This window comes from Anopheles maculipalpis, chromosome 3RL (assembly GCF_943734695.1).
Source record: "Anopheles maculipalpis chromosome 3RL, idAnoMacuDA_375_x, whole genome shotgun sequence".
NCBI classification, from domain to species: Eukaryota; Metazoa; Arthropoda; class Insecta; order Diptera; family Culicidae; genus Anopheles; species Anopheles maculipalpis.
In genome coordinates, this window is record NC_064872.1 from 673,912 (window position 1) to 688,367 (window position 14,456).

Consider the following 14,456-nt stretch of genomic DNA (forward strand, 5'->3'; position numbering starts at 1 on the left):
GAGCAATTTTTCAACTTAATTACGGGAAGCTCATTCAAATGTTCGTGTTTTGGAAAAAAGCGTCAGGAACTGTAAATGTTGGTTGACACAGAGAAACGGAAAGATAAAGTAGAGAGATTCATTTGTTGTGGCCACATTTCCTTTTTCCTTCTAACCTTCCTTCTAACCTTCTAAGCTAGAAAACACCTCTGATGTTAGCTTGCTATATGAACAAAAGCAGTTGAGTTTGAAACGGTTTTATATGGTTAAATATGGTTAAAAAGCTACAATTATTTCTTTACAACCTAGTGAAAGCGCTACTAATCATTAAACCAAAATGTTGCATCTTTCGTACATTCGCTGAGGATTTTTTATGGAGAACATCTGTAAAGATTCGCCTTCGTAAAGACTTGTTTTATTTACATTTGCACAACAAATAGTATGTTTTCCCCTAGGGCCTATTTTTTATTATACTCATCAAAATCCTCCAGGACAGGTGCTAAAACAACGACAGGAGCCAAACACGCTTTTGACACCCAAAACATATCACCAGATCTGTAAGGCAATGATAGGTGATAATAACGCCACGCTCTGTCACACCATGCCTTAAGGACAATACTTGAAAACACATTTGTCCTACCTTAATTGAAGGATCTTCGCCAGCGGCTAACTCGAAGGCGTACCCACCGTTCAGGATAGGATGGTGGACCACTAACGGATTAGTTGGTCGGTGGTTAGCAATGTTACTACCGGCAGGAGTGGCAGCATAATTCGAAACGACGGTTCGCAACACATTTGTATGCCCAAACGGCACATTAACCTATCACCAGCTAAACGTGCGCGCTGGACATAAAAGCGTTGACGCCGTCATCCCAAAAGAAGCGACAGTCAGCAGCAGCGTACTTCATGTAGCAGGTCTTTATGCCTTTCACCTGCACAATTCGCCTAGGAGCACATTCCATCACCAGCGCAAACGGGAGAGGTTTATTCGTGGGAGCCCTGGGTAAAGTGTCCGACGCGTTACGGCAGTTGCCACTTGGCAGTTTGCCGGCCTACCTTTTTGCTTCCTTAAGTCATTAGGGCACTCAGCCAGCGCTCATGAAATTCCACAATGGTAGTTAGATGAGACCAACCACCTTGTACCCTTTGTCTTATGCGCACCTAATGCTGGAATCAGTTGTGGAATGGTCTGGGAGGGCGAGATAACACGTCCAAGCATCCAAACCACCGAAGAGCAGGACAAGAGTGCCAACGTACATTATTTAATCATTTTTCTCCCAATGTTTGGAAACAAAACAACCTCATTTTGGTGCATGAATCCTGCGTAATGAGCTATATTAAAAAAAAAAAAAAACATGAGACGCTAGCGATGATCATCCTGTTCGCATTAGAGATCAGGAGGCGATGGGAAAAAGTGTTAAATGGCGCGTGTGCTTAAGAGCAAACCATGTTTCACATGGTGACTGAAGAAAAGGATTTTGGTGAAGCATACAAACACCCTAATGCACTCGCTGTCTGAGTCTACGCCATCCTCTTCGTGGGCTTCATCAATCTTTTTTTCCGATCGTCTAAAGCGGATCGGCACCCATACCACTAAGCACATTGTTGGTGCCTACGAAAAGAAAAAAAAACGCACACTCACACACAAACACAACAAAGAAAGGCACATTCTTTCGTTCGCATAGTGCGTTATTTTGTTTTATTGATACTCATTCCAACATCCCCCAAGCTCTGCAGTTCGCCCAAGAGCTAGGCCTGTTGTTTTGCTTTCTTGTTTTTTTTTTCCTTTATTTTAAGGGAGATTCTGGTTCTCCGGTAATAAAATCTCTTAATAAAATTTTAATTGTTTCTCTTTCTTTCACTGCCTCGCATCTCATGACTTCTCTTCCTTCTGGTTTCTGCCAGTCAGCCCAGTCTACGGGGTCTTTCTATAGCACACATTTTCATCTCAAGCCGTGTGTCGAATAGGGAAGCCCTCAGTTGTTGTTGATGCTACTTCATCATCATCCTTGTTTCCTGTGTCTCTTTTGCTGGTTTTTTTGTTGTTTTGTTTTAGAAAGAGGCTAAAGCCCCCCAAAATTAGTCGCCCCGTGCCCCATCTCAAGCTCACAAATTCTCACACCCTCCTTCTCTCGGACAAAATTAATCTTTACGTAGAAAACATTCGCAGTCAAATGCTTTTTTCATGTGTTGTAGATGCGTTCTGTTTTGTTTCGAAAAATATTTTCTACCGATCGAAATCTGAATTGGGACTGTACCGCCCTCCATTCCATTCACAGCATACACAGTGATAAAAAATTATGTTCAACCTAGATTGCTTAAGAAGAAGCAAAATAGTACATTTATTGCTCTACCAATATGAAAAACAATGGTAATGATGATGATGCAATGGTAAGAAGTATTTTGCTACGAATAGTCCAAGCTGAAATACAAGTACTCCCAACTGTCTTCTCGAGTCTTCGAGTAAGTCTATCAAACGGAGAAGATTTTTTCTACCCAACAGCATCACCTTCAGCCTGGGTGCATTTGCCAAAAGAAAGTAGAAAACTGAAAGAAACGAGACAAAAAGGCTAAAATTTCTTTCGCTCTAAGAAAGGGTAGTACCGCCATTACCATTTCTTCCCCATTCTTGCTTCACCAGGGCGCGCACACAAACTCAACAAAAGCGTTAAGTCAGCACGCAGTAAAAGCTACAACTCCACCATCACCATCAGCTACGGGGAGAAGGGTAAAAAACGTAAAGAGCACAACAACAACAACCACAAAAACGGGAAAAGAAAAGAAATAGTCGAGTCTTGTCGTTGGCGCGCCAGAGTAAGACAGATAACGCTCGAAAATGCTATGAGATGAAGAGATGATTCGAGCGTCCATCAAAGTCTTTTATAGGATACTGGGAGGCTTGGTGGAGGAGCCGTTTGAATTCTTCCCGCAGCAGCTAATGATGTTTTCCTGACTACTGCCCTCCTTCAATAGAATGGACGCTCTTTTATTTTTATTTTTTGTTCGTCTTTGCTCCACCATGGACACCTAATCGCATCGGCCATTCTGTCTGTCGATGGATCCATCTGGGTTCTTCCGGGTGTAGCGATCTTGCCTGTACGCATAGCATGACCCTTTCGTTTGCTTTGATTTAATTACCTCTTATTTGTTTCTGAGTGCGTACATACGCGCGACGGAGAGGGTTTCCCCCGTTAAAATAAAATAGGACAACCAATTCGCCAAATTTGAAAAGTATTTTTAAAACTATAAAGTAAGCAAACAATGCATTACAAACCCACAAGCAGTACACTTTTGGTCAACTGATCTTTCTCCAACTGCCACTTTGTTTTGCTTTGTTTGGCCTGAATAATTTGTTGGCAAACATTTCGCTAGGCAGTTAAAATTGCGCTTATTTCAAACAAATATTGCTCTACATTTGATCTGCGCACGTAGAAGCGTTCGAGCACTCGAAAACCTACTTACGAGCGTGTTACAAACTAAACAAAAAAGGGAACAAAATAAGCGCTATTTCATGTGGCACACGATCACAAGGCAACGCCGACACGATCGCGATTTTCCGATATTCGATCGACTGCAATCACTGCTCAATCGAATCGCCACACATGAACCACACACACGACCATGGTAAAGAAGGGGGAAGGAAGGAGACCCCGTTCGATCTCCTACCACTCTACACCCTTCAGCTGCGGAAATCCTCCGAAGGAAAGTGAATGGAGCCCTAATGAACGATATACAGGCAGCACAGACACAAGAGCACATATTCGGCGAACCAATCGTTCGCGTTTTAAACGAAATGTTAAATGTTTTAATTCTCGATTTTCGATTTCAATTTCGGCCCGCGTTTTGCACTGAGAGTGCTAGCAAGTTTCCGATCGCGCCCCGCTGGACAATGCTGCTGGGCCTGTAGCTGACCAACCTTTTTGCCCGGTGGCCCGGTGGTTAGGACGGAGAAGAATGGGAGAGCTGATGGAGATTCAAATTTCGAAAGCAGCAGCCGTTTTGTTCATTAAAATTAATTTCAACCATTTTCGAACGGCCGGTTGAGTGTGTCTTGAAGTGCGCTGCGAACGCACGCTGGTGAGATAGACTGAGGTCGCTAGGGCTAAATATTCCTCTTTTGCTTTTGGTGCAATTTGCCCGTCCATCAAACGCCTGTTTAGCAAGCGTTCCGTGGCTTCTCTCTAGCGCTCGCTTGTGATCTCATCCGAGATGCCTACAATGCTCCAAGCTAGCGAAGGAGAAGGAGATAAAAACAGGAATGTAATTGTTGCCGATGGCCTTCCACCTTTTTTTCTCCCGGGCTACAAGACAAGGAAACGCGGGGGGTTGGGCTGGTAAGCCGGGACGGAAAATAAAAATATCTCTAATGTGTATCATTCGGTGATGGGGGCATTCGCAAATGAATGAACGATTGGTCATCGGGCAATAAGGGATCGGTTGCGCATGGTGCGGGAGGAAACATATCCGAGAAAGTGTTAAAATGATACTTTCCTCTAGTAAACGAAAGCGTGTGCTGGCTGTGTTGGATGGTTTGTTTGTTTGTGTGTCGAACAATACACACGAACTCGCCTCATGTGTGTATGGGTGTGATGGAACAGCAGGAGAGGCCGGCCGCGCAAAAATCCTGACGACGGTAATGATGGCCTTTGTGGCCTGGCGCTAATGGAACATGATGGAGGTGAAATTCTACCACCCCGGCATCTAATGACACCGTTACGATCGAACTGCTACTATTCGAGGATCAGCAGGAACCTTAGGGTTTTTCGTTCGCCAGGAGTAGCACCGATGACTACTGCACCATTGTTAACCTCATCGCGAACAATCCCATGCACACGTAACGGTCACGATCGACTGTGGTCAGTAGAACGTATTGGACCGCCCTTCAACGAGGCCTGCAATTCAGATCTCTGTCCAAAACCAATCCTCTGCGTCTCGGGCTGATGGACAGAATCGGGAAAACGGTTTATTGAAATTAAATAGCTTCTTTTGTGATACGGTGAGACCCTTCAAAGAACGACCGTAAATCGACTTCTTGCCACGTTCGTCTCGAGCCCGATTCGGCTCGCGCGCTTCCATTGTTGTCTCGAAGTGGGGCTTGCGCTCGAAGGCACCCAAACCCCCTTGTCTCACTCGTCTAGAAATTCATTTTCGAAACGTGTAAGCCTCATCCTCGAACCCTATCATTGCAAGCAGACAGTCGTAACATTGATCTGCTGGACCATGTCGACCAATGTCGGTGGCTTTTTTTTTTTCAAAATAAAAAAAAAAAGTCCAAATTAAACTATTCCTGATTGTAGTCCTAATGACTAAAGGCGTACGTAGTGTGTTTTTGCTCTAGATAGCGCACTATCCTCGGCATGGCGCAGAGTTGGTTGAAAAAGGGAGATCAAAATGCGGCGAGAGAAATGGGTGTTAAAACCGTCGTTCCCTTTGAATCGAGCGTACTAGTACGATTGAGCTCCTTTTGCTGGGTTTTGCTTCATATGCGATCGCGTTAGAAAGCCCGCAGCCTTTACAGCCCGCAACCGGTGAAGGTAATTACGAAATAAAATAAATATAAATTATATGTTTTTAATATAGAGTTGATTAGTCAGCAGATTTTCAATCAAAATTACTTTTCCACCGATACCTGCACGCCTGGCCGACCGCACCGCCCCATCATCATTCTTTTCCAATAATGAAACGTTAGGCGTACGAGAAGAAGCGCCTCTCTCTCTTGCCTTCTGTGCCTCGTTTGCGTGTTCCTCGGTGGTGCGTGGGTATGTCGGCTTGTGAGCAAGTGAGTTGCTTTATTCATCATTTCCTTTCGCGCCATACACTGGTTTTTCGATGGTTTGTTGTAAATCGAAACGGTTCTTAGAATAGTCTGGGATTTTTCATGCCCTTTTCCGTAGATAGAAGCATTCATACAGCATGTAACCATGCTCTAAAACCGTTTCATGTTATGCAAAAACCACTCCAAAGATAATCAATTGTGTTTTTGTGCAGAACTTTCTAGGCACATACTAAGTCAAGCAAAGTTTTGTTTGCAGATTGCGGCTTCGTTTGCCATTTCTTGTGAAATGGTTTCGATATTATTTTGTCTCACTGCACAACAATTGACTTTTCCTGTAGGAATATAATCAACGTTTCTGTGAATTTTTGCTTCGTCTTTTAATGCACCAAATCTCTTCAATCCACACGAAGCATGAAGCGTTTCTTTATTCTGATTTACAAACCTGCTGTTATCATGGTCGTACCGGTTCGTGTACTTTTATTGCAAAGGAAAATTTGCGCAATTTTCGCTTAGCTGGACGACCGAGATGACACGAGACGGATCACCCTTGGAAAGAAGGAAAATGTTTTGTTGCGATAATCGAAACTGCCCATGCTGATGCAAGCAATTTTCTCGCATGAGTCTCTGAAATAATCGAGAAAATACGCACACACACACACATTTGGCTTGTCCACATTCCTTTCAGATTTATTATCCTCCCATCAGCTTCGATCGACCAGTGTAGCGCGATTGGGTTGCAACCGGACGCAGTGCAACGATTGAACGAACGACTTCAATTCTGGCGCAAACGACGAACCTGAAAAAATTGCAACCGCATTTACAACAATTTTCTTTCTTATTACCAATCTCCCATGGGAAATGCTGCTGTTTGGCTGTAATTGGCAACCGTGACTATTTCATTGTGTGTGCATTAATGTGTGCAGAAAAGGATTTTTTGATATTATCCGAAAAACCGAAACAAGTGGACAAGCTTATCACGCGGGATGGATGGATGGATGGATGTGTGGAGACTTGCAGTTTAATGGCAGCATCCACTTTCCTTGGTGGATACTGTTTTTTGGACAAATTGCATCCGTATGCCTGCAATCATGCACCCACCAGATGGATAGGACTTCAATGGATGGGCCGTGATGTTTTTTTTGTGTATTTCTTTTATTGTCCCTCACTCATGTCGGTTTGGTCAACTCTTTCTTCGGCTTTCTGCTCATCATCATCAGTGCAATTTTCCGGTACCATTCTCCATTGCAGGGATTTTTACTTTTTTATGCTGTAAACTACATATTTGCTCATCCTTTCGGTGTTTTTTTTTTTGTATTATTGTAAGTTTTATTTCGAGTCCGTTTTCTCATCGGAAGGGCCGAAGCCGATGAAAATCTTTAATTTACCCCATCCAACAAGGGACTGGCTGCAGATGGGATTTATTTTATTTCGTGGGATGCATCCATTGGACCGAATCCATTTCGCAAGGGCACCCGGCGATGATAAATTGGCCAAATGTTCAGAAGTGAGAAAAACCATTCAGCTGGAAGATGATCGCGATTGCACAAATAAAGGGTAGAGTAATTTATTTATTATTTTTTTTTTTTACAAAAATGCACCTTAATGCGTTCTGCAACGGGCATTTGATCCGAATATTATTTCGGGTTTACCGGGCGTAAGTTTATTGCTCCCCGATGGAAAAGAAGGATGTATTACACGATGACTGCTGAAGAAAGAATCAGCACTGGAAAATACCATGTCCAAAGAAACATTTTCTCTCCACAAGGGTCATCAAACGAGAACAATGTGTGAAATTCCTGTTTCCATTTTCACAATGCATACGTAAGTTTTATAGCAGGACGATTCACGCCTTGGCTTTAATTAACCAACGACAGCAGAGATGAGAAAACTCTCTACAAAATGGCGATTGCATGACTCTATGTTTTAAATTGGAAGTATTCCTTTACAAGTCCGAATGTAACGTAAAAAGGAGGAAACGACCGATCTGAACGTATTGGTATTACGTCACCGATCCACTTCATCCGACCGGGTTTCACTGCCAGGGTCACCTTTAGCATCAACGAAACAAAAACAAACCCCGTGTACATATCGAGCAAGTCGCTTCCTTCAACACTCGATCAGCAATCTCGAGATGATCGTGGTTCTATATTGTCGGCACATGGACCCAAGCCAAGCGAGCGATCGTGGGGTTTGTGAGCTGGTCTTCCGTTTTGGTCGATGCTTGAATGTGTGCCGTTTTTTTGCATTGTTTTCGGTAACCATTTCATCCCCCGTCTGAGTTCAGCGAAAACCACCGCCAGAAAGAACTATCATCATAATCGCCATACGAGGACAGCGCCAGCCGCCGGCATGCGGTAAGGTGTAGGGCATGGAAAATAACTGTCAATTTAGTAATTAACGAAGCGCACCAACAAAATACAAACACTCGCACAAGCTGTGGCAGCTACAGAATCCATCCCAACCATCCTAAGGCACTGTCCCGGGAAGGTGAGGAAGTTCGAACGTCATGCTCTTCAGAAACGATAAAGCATGATGTAGAGAAGATAAACAGTGATGCGGGTGGTGCTGACGACGACACCGGAGGTAGGGGAGTGGGATGAGTGATGACGGTTTGTCACACCGACGAACGATAATGACCGCTAGAGGGCAAAATATCAATCTCAAAATAATAAACAACGCGGCTACGGCAAACGGCAACGAAATTACCGGTGCCATCCGTAATCAAGCTTGTGGCTTCGGGGTTCGCAGTCAGGCAGCGAACGGCGAATGAAGGCGACGTAGATGCGCAGCACAAGACCGCACAGGTCTCGAAATGTATCTTCGCAATCGCATCAGCTCTCGACCAGACGGGAAAGATACGATGGACGAAGAAGCGACAGTAGCGATTCCATTCCATCAATTCGTCGACGACAAATAACGGCGGCAAATGGGTCACGGAAAGCTTTCGGACTCGATCGGACGGTTTTGATTGAAGCAGTTCACGAAATGCAGGAAATCTTAAGTTGATTACTTAGTTCCTGTTTTCCGTAGTTCCTCATTTCGTTCAACGTCAAGGGTTGTGTGAATGAGTCTAGCGCAAGGGAGGAAAAAAATGGAAAGCTTTCCATTTGCAAACTACGTTGTTCCTATGGATAGAAACTTTTTCTGTTTAACATTAGGTATTCATTTTTGAATGAATATATGATATGTTTCCTAGTGGACACACGCCTGTGCTTCGATCCTCCTAAGATAACGCAGCACGTACGTAATGCTCAAATTGTGAATGAAAACATCCTGAAGCATATGAAACAAATTCGCAACTAAGCACGGTAAGCGCGCTGCTGGCAAAGAAACCAACGCGCATACAAACATACCTAAACACATACATACACGCACAAGTGGCGGAAACTGGAAAATAACTGAACAGCACAGACTTGTACAAGCTGGAATCGTATTAGTATGCGCCAGTCTCTCGACCAGCCCACCAAGCCCGGTCTGCCAAAGAGCCTGGCGAAGAGAAATGAGCTCCGGTCATCCATTTCGATTATAATTATGATCGTTATTAGTCATCCGCCTGGCCGTACAGCCTTGCACCAGAAGCAGCTACACACAAAGCGGCTTCGCTCGGCATCAAGAGAGTCTGCTTCGAGGCAGCGTCCTCACTCTGCTGACTGTTTCGTGCTGTCTTCAATCGTGCGTCGTCCACTTGCGTTGCTCTAAAGGCGGGGCCCAAATCGGGAGCCAGCAGCCGACGGCTCTTTCCGTGCTTGGGGCAGCCATTTTAGCCGCCATCACCCATTGTGGTGGTGGCCGGTTGTGTCGCGCTGTCGCGAGGGTCCGCTCACAGATAAGACGAAAATACGGCAAGTTGAAAAATGCTTTCCTCGCACCCTGCACCAGGCGTTTACGACTTCTGATGTCGGTGCGTTTTACGATCGCGCGAATCGTCAGATCACTGAGGGTGGTGATGAGAAGCAGTGGGAGAGGAAGGAGTAGGAGGATCAGCAAGCATGGGAGAAGCTGTGAAAGAGTAAAGTCACACAGGCACAAAAGCGTACGGCCGAGGTCGGTCGATACCGTTCGAAAAACTCCCCTTAAGCCGCTAGCCGTCGCGGGATCTCGAACAAACAGAAACCATAAACACCCCTTAAAATATGAATAAATTTAAATTATACTCCTGCTTAGCATTCCATTCCTCCTAACACGAGCAACGGGCGCATACTCGAGTCGCCGCGACCCGCTCTCTCTCTCTCTCCCGGAGGTTTTTAACCTATTCCGGGTTTTGTTGTGGGTTTCTGTCAAACGACCGTTCTTCCACTAGCCATCGGTAGCATTTATGGCTTGACAGGCTGCTGCAAGTCGCGCGTTCTGCACACAAAAAGATGTTGAAGTGTGGTTTTCGGGATAGTACTCGTACTCGCGCAGCCATACTGAGCTTCGAGCCTGTGTACGGCTGGAAAGTTGGATACGTTCTGAGAACGTACAGCGAGAGAGTGAGAAGAAAAAATGTGCACACTCCCACCTCCGATGGGAGGCCTCTTGAGCGTAGCAGCCACGGTGGCTAATGTGTGCTAATATTGAGAATAGGTAAGAGGATAGATGATCGTTACGATGATGATGATGATGATGATGCTCATAAGAATTGTCTCGAATGACAACGACTCGAACCAGAAGAAACAGAAATCCTCCGTACCGCTTCGGTTTTTTGTTCTCTCAAATGCACACATAACACGATCGCAACTGGCTTAGCGTTACATGCTGAATATAGAATTACATGCCAACCGTGTCTAGAGTGCGCTAAAAGTCCTTTGACAAGCATGCGCCTCAAACAAAGAACATACTAACTTGACACTGTCCTTGTCCCTCAATAAGAGCACAAGAAAAAAAAAACGGACAGCTTGGGTAAAGATCGGAGTTAAGCAAAACCTGGAGTATGTAAATGTTATAGCTACCATGGGGTATGGAATACTAAGTAAGATAATAATATCTCTTACGCACATTGATACAGACGGCACAATCAAACGAAATCGGGCCTGTCTGTGACTGGTGACTCTTCGGTTTGTACGATCATGTACAACGTTTTCAAACATAACATCTACTGCGCTGGAAAAGGAGTCAGTCAAACGTGACCGAATCACTTCCTCGTGTAACTGCAGAACTCATGTTTCAACGCTGCAATACATATTTTAAACATGCAGATGAATTTATTTCCCAGCAAGGAAGGAAAACAAACCAAATAGTTGAATCTTCTACTGTTTATGGTTCTTAAAAAAACAAAACTACTTTAAAGGATCAACGTCTCCGGTAGCAGTTCACAAAACTATGTTAAGCGCTGTAGACTAGCGAGAGTTTCAGCCCGAGGAGATTCCAATGCGCTAATTGTACCCCCCGAGTAGCGTATTCAAGTTCGACCACGGGATCATTCTCCCAAAAGATGCAAATGAAGCGAAAGTCATCTCACGATCCAGCATTGGTACAGCCGCAAGAATGAAAACACACCGGGGGAAAGCAATACCTCAGAGTGGTGCTAGAAGGTCTCGGGTTTTGTTTCCAAGCTGTGGAAACGATCTCACGATTAGCGGCCCCCGCAGGGGGAATAGAGTTAGTAATGTGGTGCAAAATGATTTCGAATAGCCGCCCATATCTTTCGAACCCTGCGAAGGAACTGCGTCCGCGGCACGAGTTGAGAACTAGTCTCGCATTTGGCATTTCGGCCCAGAGAAGATGGACCAATTCTTCTTGCGGTTTGTTCTGCTTCATCGAGACTTTCTTATTGCTTTCCCATTTTTATCTTCTCCTGCTTCTTCTCTATGAAGCTATATCACGAGCAACTTGCAAAGCATTGACCAGTGTGTTACGGGATGGCAATGTCCGGGCACCTCTTCTCCGTTTTGCTTGCTTGGCTGGCTTTGACCCCTTTAAAACTGGTCGTATCTTGTTGTGAAACGATCGTGATTAGACCGAGAGCAAATTCGCGCGGTTTTTCGATGTTCACCAGTTTCACTATAATGAGACGAAATTTATTCATCGCAGCAGTGGCCAGATTGCAACACCGGTGAGAACCAACCAGTGGAGACAGTTTCTGGGCAGATGTATTGCGTTCATAAAATTGAAAAAAAGCGGGGTTACTCTTATAATTTGCATTGCGTGTGGCGATCGATGATGGATTTCCTCGACTGCCAAAGGTTGAACCATCTCCAGCGCAGTGATCTGTGGTTGCTTTGTTTTCAACGGTTTCGTCGAACAATTCGATCAAAGTTATGCGAATTATGACTTACATTTATAACGTCCCGTTCCAATAAACTTTAGCTGACTTAACCTTTTCTTTTCGTTCTATTCCATAGGTGCAGAGTGGTATTCGTCCCGGACAATGGACCAGCGTGGTGGTCATAGTACAGTGTGCTGTAGTGACTGCGCGCAACAGGAGCTTCGGTGATGATTTTCTTCGTGAAATATCACACCTCCCAAGACTATCGACAGGGTACAGGTGCAGGAGCTGCACCTGCAGAAGGACTCCGCAGGGACAGTAGAGCTGCGGAGGTGCGGTAACCCACCGCCTCTTGCTGAAAACAGTGAAACAAACCCTTACATTGCAGTGCACCCAATTGCACTTACACCTACACACTGACACACTTAAACAACAAACAACCATTCGGCTAAACTATGGCGGAATGTAAGAGTAGGCACGGCTACAGTAGCTGCAGTAATCGACACAGAAAGATGACCTTGCTATGGCTATTACTAATGATATGTGCCTTCAGTGGGGACAGTGGTGGAGGAGGAGGGCCAGGCTGCTTCATACGACTGGCGGTCGCCGAACATGTGCGAGAGCTGGAAGTGTCGGAGGGTGTACCGATTGGGCATCAGATCGGTTTTATAGGAGAATTCGTACACGACGAAAGCGGTGACAGTGGGCCACCGTACTTGATCGTGCCGGTACCGGGCAGTGCGGTCGACACGGACCTAGCCATCGATCATACGACTGGTGAGATCCGGACGAAGGTGGCACTGGATCGAGAAAACCGGTCGTCCTACTCACTAGTGGCCATTCCACTGAGTGGCGAGAATGTTCGCGTGGTGGTGCGAGTTCTGGACGAGAATGATAACGCACCCACCTTCCCAACGCCAATCATGAGCATCGAGTTTCCGGAGAACACTCCCAGAGATGTGAAGCGCACGCTAAATCCAGCGCGGGACGCTGACCTCGGTCGCTACAATACGCAGCGTTACAGCATCGTCTCAGGAAACGTAAACAACGCGTTCCGATTATCTTCCCACCGGGAACGGGACGGAGTGCTCTATCTCGACTTGCAGATCAATGGCTTCCTAGACCGGGAAACAACACCAGCCTACAGTCTGGTGGTGGAAGCACTGGATGGTGGCAGTCCACCTTTGCGCGGACAGATGACGGTCAACATCACAATTCAGGACGTCAACGACAATCAACCGATTTTCAACCAAAGTCGATATTTCGCCACCGTGCCAGAGAACGCAACGCTCGGCACCACGGTACTACAGGTGTACGCCACCGATCAGGACGCGGGTGAGAATGGTCAGGTCGAGTATGCGATCAACAGGCGGCAAAGTGATAAGGAGCAAATGTTTCGCATCGATCCAAGCACTGGACTCATCTCCGTCAACAAACCGCTTGACTTTGAGACGCGCGAGCTGCATGAATTGGTCGTGGTGGCAAAGGATCGCGGCATGCAACCACTCGAGACAACGGCATTCGTATCGATACGGGTGACGGACGTGAACGACAATCAACCCATCATCAACGTCATCTTTCTGAGTGATGACGCCACACCGAAGATATCCGAGTCGGCACAGCCCGGCGAGTTTGTTGCCCGTATCTCTGTCAACGATCCGGACTCGCGCACCGAGTACTCCAACGTCAATGTGACACTGTCCGGTGGCGAGGGACACTTCGGTCTGACGACACGCGACAACATCATCTATCTCGTGATTGTCTCGCTGCCGTTGGATCGTGAGATCAAGCCCAACTACACGCTCAGCGTCATCGCCACGGACACCGGTAACCCGCCATTGCATGCGGCCAAGGACATATTCCTGACCGTTACCGACATCAACGACAATGCGCCCGAGTTTGAGAAGGACGTGTACCACGCCAACGTGATGGAGGTGGCTGACCCGGGCACTTCCGTCATCCAGGTAACGGCTGTCGATCGGGACGAGGGCAACAATTCGGCTATTGTCTACTCGCTGCTGGACACCCCCGACACGCACTCGCACTGGTTTCAGATAGACAGTCACTCTGGGCTGATCACGACAAGGGCGCACATTGACTGTGAAACCGACCCGGTTCCGCAACTGATTGTGATGGCACAGGACAACGGCCGGCCGCCTCTTTCCTCCACCGGTACAGTGCTCGTCACGATACACGACGTTAACGACAACGAGCCAATCTTCGACCAGAGCTTTTACAACGTGTCTGTTGCCGAAAATGAATCCAAAGGACGCTGTATTCTCAAGGTAGGTGAACAAGACGAGCGAGCAGTTAGTATTTCTGCAAGCTCTATCTATCATTACAATTTCACACATGGCCCTTCGCACATGCATACAGACTGTCTCGTTGTGAGCCCTTCCATTCCACACCTACATGCGTACTGACAAATGCACATCACAGACACGATGATAATGACTGGCTGGCTGATGGTGCCCGATGGCAGGACCGGAGCTACTGGTTGCTGTAGCGAGCCCG

The 14,456-nt window shown here is 46.1% G+C and overlaps 2 protein-coding genes across 2 annotated transcripts in view; one reads left to right on the forward strand and one right to left on the reverse strand.

Annotated features, from left to right (window-relative positions):
* Positions 1-14,456, reverse strand: part of LOC126564211 (A-kinase anchor protein 10, mitochondrial) — a 131,647-nt gene that overhangs the window by 15,473 nt on the left and 101,718 nt on the right. The gene's annotated exons all lie outside the window — the stretch shown is intronic.
* The window catches only part of LOC126563715 (protein dachsous), a 57,051-nt gene continuing 54,978 nt past the window's right edge, over positions 12,384-14,456 (forward strand). Inside the window, exon 1 of the mRNA XM_050220361.1 lies at positions 12,384-14,227. Within this exon, the coding sequence (XP_050076318.1) occupies positions 12,398-14,227 (1,830 nt within the window). The 5' untranslated portion in view covers positions 12,384-12,397. The remainder of the gene's footprint in view (positions 14,228-14,456) is intronic.